The following is an 11,442-nucleotide window of genomic DNA, read 5'->3' as shown; positions in this document are numbered from 1 at the left end:
GCAGGATTGCGAGGGGGCGGGAGGGACGTAGTTTTCCACTATCCATGAAGGTTATAAAGGAGGTTGTATCTTTGGTGTCTGCGTTAGTACAAGGCGGGTGTTACTGGAAGTTTTGGAAGATTTAAATAGGAGCACATGCCCTTTGCCCAGAAGGAGTAAATTGAGGCCTGGGCGAGGACCCTCGAAGCCTGTCCAGCCACCTTAGCGCATCGCCCTATTTTCTTTGCACGTCTAGGGATAGCGCTGGGGGAAGGACAAATTGCCCACCCCACGAGCTTTCAGTGGTGAGCTTGATGCCCACCTTGGGGTTGGCGCCTGTCCCTTTCCGCCCCACACCTTCGTTCTGGGCTGGGGGCCCACGCAGCCCCAGTCCTGAAGAGGAATTAATGAGGTGGTTGCGGCTCGTACAAAGCACCTTTGTTCCCGAGCCCTTAGGTGGGGGCGGGGGAGGAGGCAGGTGCGTGGCCTTGGGATCGTGGGAGCCGCCGCCCGGCTCCACCCCGGCTCCGAGGCTCTGAGAACAGCAGCCAGATCCACTTTTCCCAGCCACCAGTCAGAGGGTGGAGACGGCAGGTTCATCAGCTTGGCAGGTTTGTCGGATGGTCGTCCCTAGGCGTTGGGGGCGAGGGCTTGACGACTGGGGATTGCAAAGGGCGTACAGCTCCCTTTGGTACTGGATTGCGCAGAGAGCCATCCCAAGCTGGGCAGAAATAAGCTGAGAGCACCCGGGGGACGCACGCCCCTCCCGTTCGGGACTCTCGTCCTCCCTATCCGGTCTTCGTTTGAGGTCGCAGCGTCTCCTGGCGGCCAAAAGAACCGAAGCAGGAGCAACGCGGCCTTCCCCGAGTGGACAAACTCCGAGGCATACTCCCAAGATCTTCCGTTTATTACAACTGAACAGAGACAGGCTGTGCACACCTCCCTCAGCCAGGTCCAGCGCCCAGCTCTCCCTAACCCCCATCTGCAACTGCGTGGGCAGGTCCCCAGGGGCTGCTCCATGCTTGTGGAGGTGCCTTAAAACGCCTCTCCTTTGCATCCAGGCTCTGGCTCCTTCCATCACCTCGGTGGTGGTGGTGGTGGGGTACTCCAGGGATGGTCCCTTGCTTCTTTAAGTCCTAAGTTGGGTTGGAGGCAGGTGGAACTTCTGAAGAGGTCAGAGGTAGAGGGAGGACACAGCTGGGGGCAGCGGTGCAGGCCTGGGGTGCCAGAAGCAGAGAAAGAAGGTCAGAAGCCCCCTGTTCCCAGACCACTCACTCTGCCCACCCATTCTCAGCGATCCTCCTTGCCCACCTGGAGGGTACCACTAGAGGTGGAATTCCAGCTCCTGGACCAGGCTGGTCACTTGAAGGTCGCAGGCTCTGGGGGTCGGCAGGGAGTGGCTTCCTTGGGGGTGGGGGCTTGGCAGGCCCCTGAGACTGAGAAAGAGAGAAGGTAGGACACAAGCTTGGGAGGGGGTGTCATGTTGGCCACCCCCGATGTACTGGTGCTGAGGAACACCAGCTATGGGGGAGGGGGACTCAACACCAGAGGTCATCTTTGTTTCCAAACAAACCTGTCACCATAAGAGATACCACTGGGGTATGTGCCCTCAAGCACAGAGGGGGCATCTCACCAGGGCCACCACTACCACAGCCCTGGGTGGTGGAAGAGGCTGTAACCTTCTCTCCCCCCACTGTTACCTTCGGGTGCCTCACCACCGGGTCAGCGGGCAGAGGGCGGGTGGGGGGATTGGGGCGGTCAGCCAGCTCAGCCTGAACAGAGAGAGGGCAGTGGCTGTGAGAGCACATCAAGGGGCAGTGAACATGCAGAGGTTCTTCCGAAGGGTTCAGATCAACATGCACATTCAGCCAGAGGGGAGGAGAACGGGGACATGCGCACAGGGCTTGGGTGCATGCCAGCATATGTTTGGGGGAGGAAGGTACAGGTCACCGTGCTGTCCCTGGCCCACTGCAGTCCCGCCACTGACCACCAGATGGTGGTAGAAACCAAGGCAGGAGGCTCACCCTTGGCGGCTTCTGGGCTCAGAGTGTCTGAAGGCTGAGGGGCACCCTGGTCCCCTAATGAAGAGCACCACTGGCAGGGAACAGGGATGAGAACTGCAGATGGGCACCAAGCCTCCCACCTGCCCTGGCCCAGATTTACCTGGAGTCTCTTGGACACAGGGTCAGGAGGCAGTGGCCTGGAGGGGGGAGCCGGGAAGCCAAGAGCACTAGCCTGCTGAGATAGCAGGAGGAGCAAACAGGCAGGAATGGGGTGGGGGGAGGGAGGGAGCAGAGAGAGACAGATGTGGGCAGAAAGGGGTTAGTGCCTAGGGAGGGGCAGCCAGGACCCCAGGGACAACGGGGTTGTGCATATCATTATTCAGTTGCATGCTGAGGGGGTGACAAGTGGTAGAGTGGGCATGGAGACCACCTCCACACACATACTCCTATCATCAGATCCAGGGGGCTCAGGGCATGGGCACTCCCAGCCCTCTACATATGGTAAACTGGGCCTCATCAGGTCCCTGTACACTGAAGGTCATTCTGGGTCCCACCCTCTCTTTCCTTTCAGGGACCACTGTGGGGGGCAGGGGTAGACCACTTCTCAAAGCCACCAGCTTGGCCAGCTCAAAGAGCTCAGCAGATCCTCCTCTAGGTGACTGCCCTACCCCACTCGAGGCTGGACTTTGTTTCTCAGCCTGCAACCAGTGGGGAGGGGAGGGCGGCCTGACTCCTTTGCTTGACTCTTGGGCAGTGTGAGTCTCTGGGCCCACTCCAGGGTCCAAACTGGATGCTGGACCAAGATGGGGCCCTCTCTCCTCTGGCATCTAGGACTCACCTTGACACCTGGCATCAGTGGGGCCCTCTGCGGGGGTCCTGGGCGTTCTGGGGGACCAGACTGGGCTGCCCTGATCATGGAAAAAGGCAGGAGGAAGAGCACCCAGCCTCAGACACTGTTCTCCACTCATACACCAGCCTTGAGTGGGGTTAATGCTTTGTAGTCCTTTGGAGAGGAGCACGTGTGGGGCTTCGGCTCAATCAGGTGGGGAGGGGAAGCTGATCAGCCTGAGGGCCCCACTTCCCCAGCACAGGGGCACCTGGGGGGAAGTGGCCCTAGCATTCCAGCTTACCCAAGAGTTCCAGGGAACATGGAGGGAAGGAAGGTGTGTGGGGTGTAGCCCAAGGGGCTTGGGGGTCAGAGCCAGGTGGCAGGGGCTCCAGAGGGGTGGGGCTCCAGGTTACTGTCCTCAAGAGAGCTGTGGAGGGAGCTGGTAGCAGGGAGGCTGGTACCTGTATTGGCAGCTGGGTCCCTTAAGCTGGCAGAGTCGCTGGCGCAGGCGGGCACGGTACCAGTAGCTGGCACCAAGCAGCACCAAGATCAGCAACAACAGGAGGCTGAGGGGCAGCCCTGTAGTCAGGGAGCTGGAGGCTGCGGGGGTGAAGGCAAGTTTGAAGGTGGGCAGGGCTGAGAACTCCATACCCAGGAAGGAGCAGGGGGCAGGGACTGAAGTCAAGTGCTCAGAGAAACTCAGGGGGCCAGGGGTCACAGAGAGTCAGGGAACCAGCAGTGAAGGGGTTGGAAAAAGAGAGGGGTAAAGGATGAGCCACTTTGCCCTCCCAGCTGCCCCTGCCCCCAGAGCATGCTACCTCTGATCCGGGCACTGCAGTCAGGGGGTGCCCAGCCCTCCTCACAGTGGCAGTGCCTATTGCTGTTGCAGACCTAGGAGGTACAGGTTGAACAATGAGGGGCTCTGCACTCTGGGCCTGTGTTTACCTATCCCCAGCTTTCCAAGATCTCAGATATTGGCAACTGGCATGTGTGCTGGCGATGATGGTGGGCAGAGCCAGCACTCTGGGAGTCTTTACCTATGCAGGAGGAAATTAGATCGAACTACCACTGTGAGCACCTTCTATATGCTGGACACTGAGCTAGAAGCTTTCATACTCATCTCATGTACCTCAGGAAGTGGGTACCATTATTATGCCCATTGGACAGATGAGGACACTGAGCTCAGAGAGACTGATAACCTGCCCAAGGTCCTGCAGCCAGGCAGCGGTAGAGCAAGGGTTAGAGCCAGGTACGTGTTTCCAAAGGCCATTACCCTTTTCCTCCCTGGCGGCTCCCTGCTCCCTTCCTCCTTCCCATGCCAGCTCACCCCATGGCCATGGCATTTGCTTCGACATTCCTGTGCTCCTAGGAGATCCACGGGCTGGCATCGATGGTCAATGCACACCTGCCCAATGGGGAAGAAGAGCATGGATCACATTCTTGCAGAACTTATTAGCATGGGAAGCCGACAAGACTGAGGCCACGCCCTGCTTTTACAGATGGGAAAACCAAGGGTTCATAGGATGTCAGGACTTTTCTCAATCACAGGAATCCGAACTCCCCTCAGAGTCCGTGCCTTTTACACTAGTGGACTGTGAGACCTGGGCATTGCTTGCCACGGTCCAGATATCCCTCCCCTCTTAGTCTGGCTCACCCAGGCTGCTCACCAGGCCAGGGCCACAGGCTGTGCCAGGTAGAGTCAGGAGGGGCTGGGCCACGTCGTTGCCCAGGTCCAGGTGTACCCAGCTGCAATTCAGCTGTGTCCCGTTGGCTTCTAGTATCTCCCAGTGCAGGCTCCGGGCTGAGCCCAGCAGAGGCTGGGCCATGCCCCCCTGGCACTGGAGCTGCCCGCAAATGGCATCTCTGGGGTGAGGGAGGAGGCACGGGGTCAGTGGGAGTGGAGCAAAGGCTCCCACAAACCTAGGGGAGGAGCCATTTCCTCACTTACCTAGGGTCACAGGACACGTAGCTGCCAGTGGGGCTGCGCCCACAGCTCCCAAAGGCATCCCCCCGAGTATTGGCAGTGAGGAGGCAAAGCGGTGTGGCAGGCTGGGCCCCAGGTCCCCAAAGAGCCTGGCATTGTTGGGCATATGAGGCACAACGCCCTTGCATGCACACAGCCTGTCCACCATCACACGGCTCGCCATCCCCCAGACTGATATCAGGAGGGCACTGGGAGCTGTCTCCTGAGCAGAACTCGGGCAAGTCACAGTCACCTCTTGTTGGACGGCACTGCCAGCCAGCTGGGCGCAGCTGTGGAGGGTTGAGTGAGCATCAGTGTGGGTGCCAGGCAAATCCAGCCAGGCCCTGGGGTTCAGAATGACTCTTTCCTCTCTGGCCCCTGGCAAATGAACTCTAGAAGGCTAGTCCAGTCTGTGCCCACCTGGCAGTTATGACAACAGGGTCCATCAGATGCACACTGTGCCCCTGGCCTCAGCTGGCAGGTGAAGTAATCACAGCAGGAATCGGTGCAGTCCTGTGGGCCAGGGCACAGGGGCTGAGCATGAGAGCAGGCTGGCCTGAGAGCCTACTTCCAACCCCTCCTCCCAGAGCCTGAACCCAAAGGACACCCACAGCAAGTGAAAGCTACAGCCCAATAATCCATGTGCTGTCCTTGCAGACAGGGAGGTGGCAGAGGGGTGAAAGGACCTTTCAGAACCAGAGAGGGGTTCAGGAGGCTTGGAGAGAGCCTTTGAGCCAGGGAGAGAGCACATAAATGAGTGGGGCAAGGCTTTAGATGAGGGGCTCACATCTGGGAAGTCACAGTTGTACTGGTTGCTCAGCTCCACAATCTTATTTCCACAGTCAGTAGCCATGGAGGATAGGCGGGGCAGTTGTTCAAAGAGGCAGCTGCCCATCCCGTCTAGGAGGGCTTTCTCCAGGGCCCTTCGGCTGCAGTTGCTGAAGTTCAGGCCTGGCAGGAAGCTGGGGAGGGTGGCAAGGAAGGTTAGGGCTGTAGACTGCTCCCTGGCCCCTGCCCATCCCCTCTTTATATCCTGCAGTTACTCACTCTGTGGAGGCCTCCATGATGCAGCTCTTGGCTGGGGCTGGGCCTGGACAGGGGCAGCTGTTTCCAGGTGGATCGTGGTCTAGGCCCAGGCTGTGGCCCAACTCATGGGCTATTGAGGAGGCAACTCCCAGGATGCTTGTGGAGTGATCCTGTGGGAAAGGGATATCCCAGGTCCAGCACCAGCCTAATTGCTCCTGTTCTCTCCTTATCTGACCTCTTGGACACTCAGTAGGTACCTCCTTCCTCCATAGGTGCTTCTAAAGTGGGAGAGCCCAGGCCTGGGTGGCAGGAAACCTGGGTTCTAGCTCAGCTCTGTTCTCCCTCCCTCCCTGTGTGGTTCTGGGAGATCACCTCTGTTCTTTGGGCCTCAGTTGCCCCCCCCAGAATGGGAAGACCTCCTAGGTGAAGACTGTACACTGATGAGCTGTCCATCAGTGAGGGTGCCCTGACAGCAGAAGCCACAAGATGCACCCCTGCTCTCTATACCTATAACCTGGGGTTGGGTAACAGCAGGGGTTTTCAGTGAATAAATGGTACCACAGCTGGGAGGAACCTAACTGGGAATGGGCAAGAGACCTGGCAATAGCTTACCATGTTCACACCTCCCGAGAAGTCAGGAGAACAGATGGAGTTCTGAATGGCCATGCCCACCATGGGCCCAGAGAATGAAGTAGCTCTGTGGAATCGAGGGGTCAAAGGTCAAGGCCAAAACCAGGGGGCCAGAGCTTTAGGACCTCAGGTAGGGAGCTGGGCTGTGAAATTGGCCAGGCCAGGGTAGAGTTGGCCCCACTGACTGAGCCTGGGGGTCTTACGTCACCAGCTGGGCACTGTCGTGGGGCAAACGAGGCAGTAAGTTGGTCCGGCGCCAGTGGAGGAAGTTGTCTAGTGTGAGACCCGGGTCTTGACTTATCTCTATCGGGTCTTCATGGGTCCAAGCCTCCAGGCCTACTAGCACCACCCGTACATTCAGGGGCCTGAAGAACTGAAAAAGAAGTGGGGCTCAGGAGAGGGGTTCTCATGGTTAGGGGGCCATAAGGATGCCATCCAGCCCGACACTCACTGTGTCCACGAGGAGGGCCACTTCCAGTGTGCGGTTCAGCAAGTATTGGAAGTCTGGGTACATCTGGACCTGTGGGTTAGGAGAGGTGACCATGAAAGGTGGCAGGGTAGGTAGGGGTCAGGGCAGGACATGCAGGGGTCAGCAAGCTCACCTCCGAATGATCAGCTACAATCACTAGCTCAATAACCTTGGTCTCTGTCACCACGTCTCGCTTCCTCTGTGGACAAGAGGAGGCATCAGGCACACTGGCCACTCACTGCCAGCAGCCACAGGGCTGACCAAGCTGTGTCCACTCCCACCCAGAGTGGTCAAACGGAGGACAATGAAGAGCCCCTTTTACGGATGAACCACTGAGAGTCTGAGAGGCTAGGGACTTGCCCAAGTGGACCAAGAAATAGGTTAGGAAGCTGGGAGCAGAACCCTACTTTCCTGGCTCCAAATTCAATGCTTTATTCAAATTAAAATAATAATAATAATAATAGCCAACACCATCAAATACTTACTGTATGCCAGGCACAGTTCTAAGCACTTTACGTATATTTTGAGTCACTTAATCTTCGTAGCAACCCTATATAAGTAGTTTTATTATCCCCATTTTACAAATTAGGAAACTCAGTTTTTATTGCTTTATGATGGGTAACTATGTATTTTCTATATCCAAGTGAGCTCTCTACATATGGGATCATAAGACATGGGGAATTCAAGTGCCTACATCTAAATCCTTGGTATACCACTCATCAGTTGAATAGCCTTGGGCAAGTCATTGAATATCTCACTAAAACAGAGCTATCAGTAGCATCCACCTCCCAGGGTTGCTGGGAAAGCTAAAGGAAATAAGGTTCATAAAGTGTCTAGCACGTGGTGCTCCATTAGCAGGAGCTATTGTTACTGTGAACAAATTGCTATGAGGGTCCAGGGGCCAGCTCTCCTGCCATTCCTCCTTACCCGGTGAATGTGACGCTGTCCCAGGGGTTGCTTTGGTGGAGCTTGAGTGGACACTGATTCATGCCAGCTCAGGGTGCAAGTGTGGCCTGGCAGGAGGAGGTCTTGGATCCGGGAGATAATGGGAAGACCTTGAAGGTCTCCAGGTCTCAGCTCCAGGGTATAGCTTTTCTCTGGGGACAGGATCACCAAGCCCCTAGGGAAAGATGCAGGAAGTCAGACAACTTTTCAGCTCCATGCCTTGTGCCCTGCCACTCTTTCCACCTTTGTGGACTCTACCCCCAGTACCTGAGCCCAGAGCAGGTGCAGATGGAGGCCCAGGAGTCTGCATGGCCCTGCACTCTTCCCTGGTAGCAGCAGTTCTCCTACAGCACAGAAACATAGTGCTGGCTTGCAGGGTAGGCCAGGGTTTCAGCCCAGAAGACTTGCCTATTGGTTAAGATATAAAGCATCCACCCACATCCTCCAGGGATGGCACCCTCCAGTTGACCCCTCCGTCCTTCCCTCAGGCCAGAAATAGGGCACAAGAGAGCCTGACTCACCAGAGTGTGTCCCTCACTGACTACCCTGGTGCCATCAGGTTGGTACCACACCAGGGTTGGGTGGCCTGGGACTAGCTCCCTGTGGAGTGAAGACAAAGGAGGGCTGTATCAGCTATATCCCAGGGTGGTGCAGAGCCAGCCTGAGGCCTGAAGGTGATAAGGGGTAGCTGGGTGCCAGGCAATACCCCAACATTCCTGCTTTCCCTTGAGGCAGCAGAGTATAGTGGTTGGGCCACAAACTATGCCAGGCTATCTGGGTTCCAACCTATTTTTCACCACACACTATCTGTGTGACCTTGGGCAAGTTATGTAACCTCTCTGTGCCTTAACTTCTTTATATATAAAATGAGGGCAATAATAATACTACATAATCATATCTACTTATAGGGTTGTTATGAGGATTAAATGAATTCAAGCACTTAATACGTAACACATAGTAAATGCTATATAAGTTGTTAGCCATGTTGTTATTATTATTATTATTATTATTATTATTATTATTATTACTACCACCATTACCTATTCTGTAGCAGCTCCAGGATATGACTCTCACCATCCAATTCCAGTTTGATCCGAACAGTCTCAGGCCGACTGGTCTGTGGGCACCAGAGAGCAGGTCACCTCCTTGGCCCTGCCTGAAATTCCTATTCTCCCTAACCAGAAAACGTCAGGCCCTTAGGAGAGCACCAATGATGAGATCACCGATGGGGGTGGGGGGAGGTGTCCCAAGGGAGAGGTCAGGAAGGCCTGCCTGGCCTGGGGCATTGTTCTGGGGGGTTGTACTGGGAGGTCAAAGAAGGTATCTTGAGCCGCCCCCTTCTCGGCTTCCTGCCCAGAGAGGAAGCATCATGGAGGACTCAGTACAGGCCCCAGCCCTTCCTCTGACTCAGCTTTAGAACTGGGGGTAAAGGGGAGGGCATTTGATGAGGTCCTGACTCTCTAAGTCCCCCCACTGAGACAACCAACAAATGAGACCAAGAAAGCAAGTTTGACCTCAGAATTTCCCAGTGGCCATGGATGCGTTGGGTGGGGCCGAGGCAGAGAGATGTATGTAGAGGGGAGAGGGAGATAAATGAAGCCTGGTGTCGGGGTGTGATGGAGAGGCAGCCAGACCTGGGGTGGCCGTGCCACAGTGAGGCCCACTCACCTGCTCTTCAACCAAGCTCTGTCTTGAGACACCTGATTGGGTGGGGTGACGGGTGGTATAGGGGTGTACTTCATTGGAGAGGAGAGGGAGGCTCACCTGAAGCACCTCTGCTAGGCTGAGTGTGAGGTTGTCCTGAAGGACCTGGGGTTCCAAGGGCCCACTCAGGGCCTTCTCTGGAATTGCCTGCTCTTTCTTGGTGCCACCTGCAGGGTCCCCAGAATATCCCAAGAGGGTGCTGAGAGTCTCAGCACCAGCTGGGACCCTCTGACCCACCTGGGTCCCAGTACATCAAGTCCCTTCTCTGCCCGAAGGACTCCTGCACTGCCTGCTGGGACTTAAAGAATACTGGGGGGCTGAGGGGGGGCTTCCTCCCATAGCCCGCTGCCGTCACCAGAGCGGCCGCAAATCCCCAGGGAAAGTTCAGCTGGCCCAGCCCGCGGCTCCTCCCTGTCCCCTCAGGCCAATCCCAGGTTCTCACAGGGACCCCCGCCCCCCGCAGAAACGCCCCCGTCTGAGGACGCGGGGAAGCCTCGCGGCGCGGTGCCCATTCACCCTCCTCTTCTCGCGCATCGGAGATGCCGGGCACGCCCGTGTCTGGGTGAGCGGCGCAAACACTCCCCTCCCTAAACACCCCGCGTGCCCAGTCCGGCACACCCTCTCCCCACAGCCTGCTTCCTCCCCGTGCCCCCCACACAATGGCCCTCTCTCCTCCGGACACTCCACCCTCGCCTGCCCTCTCGGCCCCCGGCCCAAGACCGCAGCAGGAAGTGAAAGTTCCAAGGAGGAGTTGGTGTCCCAGCCTCTCCCGGCCAGCTCCCCGTCTGGGCTCCTGGCCCCCTCCAGCTCCGCGGGTCTCCGGCGGCAGCAGCACCAGGGCGAGGGGTGCCGGCCGCTCAGGCCTCGAGATGCCGGCAAGGACCCTCCTCGTCCAACCCTACGAGCGTGTCCACTCAGCCCCCGGCACCGGGGGAAGCGGTCAGCTAGGCCCCAAGGGAGCGAGACCGCAGTCCTGGGGCGCAGCGACCCCCTCCCACGGGCCCGAGGGGCGGGGCGCCGCTCCAGGCCCCCGGGCGCCTGGTCCCGGAGCCTGAGCGTCCTCACGGGTCGCGCCGAGGATGACCCTCCTTCTCCACTCCATCGCCGCTGCCGGGCTCTCGGCCCAGGACAGCAGACCAGGCCGGCCGCGCTCTGCTCGGGGTCCCCCCTGGCCTCCTTCTGATCCCAGGACCCCAAAGCCCCGCGCTCCCCCGGCCTCTTTCCAGCCTCCCCTGCCCACGCCTGGCCCGGCACTCACCTGTGTCTGGAAGCGACCGGAAGGGCAGGGGGCTGCCCGCCCCCAGGAGCCCCAGGGCCCAGAGCAGCGCCAGCCGCATGACAGCGGCGCCCCGGGCCCGCCGAGGGCGGCAGGTGCTGGGCCGCGCGCCGGGAGCAGCAGCGCCGGGTCCTCCTCGCGCGCCCCGCAGCGCCGCGCCGCCGCCAGGCCCCGCCCCGTCCCCTCTCACGGGGTCCCGCCAGGCCCCGCCCCGCCCGGCCCCGCCCCGTCCCCTCTCACGGGGCCCCGCCAGGCCCCGCCCCGCCAGGCCCCGCCCCGCCCCGCCGCGCGCCCGGCCGCGGGAAGCCGAGACCCAGCCCTGGACTCGCGCTGGCTCCGCTCCGCGGCGCCGCTTTCCTGCTACCGCGCTGGGCGGGAGCCGAGGCCGGTCCGACCAGCTTGCGCGTCGCGTCTCCACCCGGCCGCAGGTCCGGACCTCTTCCCAGCAGCTTTGCTGCCCTCCCGCCTCTAGTGCGCCGCCCGGCCCTGCGGGGGTCAGGCGGCCAGCCCCCCCCAAACAGCGCCCGGCTCGCTCCCCGCGCCCCCCCGCCCCCCAGACCCCTGCGCAGCGCGGGCGGGGGAGTGCACAAGGCATTTTATTAAATAGGAAGGGGCGAG

General features: G+C 58.9%; 1 protein-coding gene across 1 annotated transcript; it reads right to left on the bottom strand.

Annotated features, from left to right (window-relative positions):
• Positions 1-864: 864 nt before the first annotated feature.
• Positions 865-10,885, bottom strand: ADAM15 (ADAM metallopeptidase domain 15). Its single transcript, XM_087828288.1, has 23 exons — positions 10,807-10,885; positions 9,609-9,715; positions 8,885-8,961; positions 8,366-8,444; positions 8,112-8,188; positions 7,827-8,019; positions 7,033-7,098; positions 6,882-6,950; positions 6,634-6,803; positions 6,413-6,497; positions 5,822-5,970; positions 5,562-5,736; positions 5,195-5,287; positions 4,760-5,064; positions 4,479-4,674; positions 4,139-4,216; positions 3,630-3,702; positions 3,273-3,411; positions 2,821-2,890; positions 2,143-2,217; positions 1,680-1,751; positions 1,291-1,415; positions 865-1,196 (listed from the first exon to the last, which is right to left on the bottom strand). Exons 1-23 carry the CDS (start codon positions 10,883-10,885, stop codon positions 1,154-1,156), a joined length of 2,595 nt encoding a protein of 864 aa, XP_087684414.1. The 3' UTR covers positions 865-1,153.
• Positions 10,886-11,442: the final 557 nt, after the last annotated feature.

Source organism: Miniopterus natalensis, chromosome 19 (assembly GCF_054644295.1).
Source record: "Miniopterus natalensis isolate mMinNat1 chromosome 19, mMinNat1.hap1, whole genome shotgun sequence".
NCBI classification, from domain to species: Eukaryota; Metazoa; Chordata; class Mammalia; order Chiroptera; family Miniopteridae; genus Miniopterus; species Miniopterus natalensis.
This window is presented reverse-complemented; position numbering and strand designations above follow the sequence as displayed.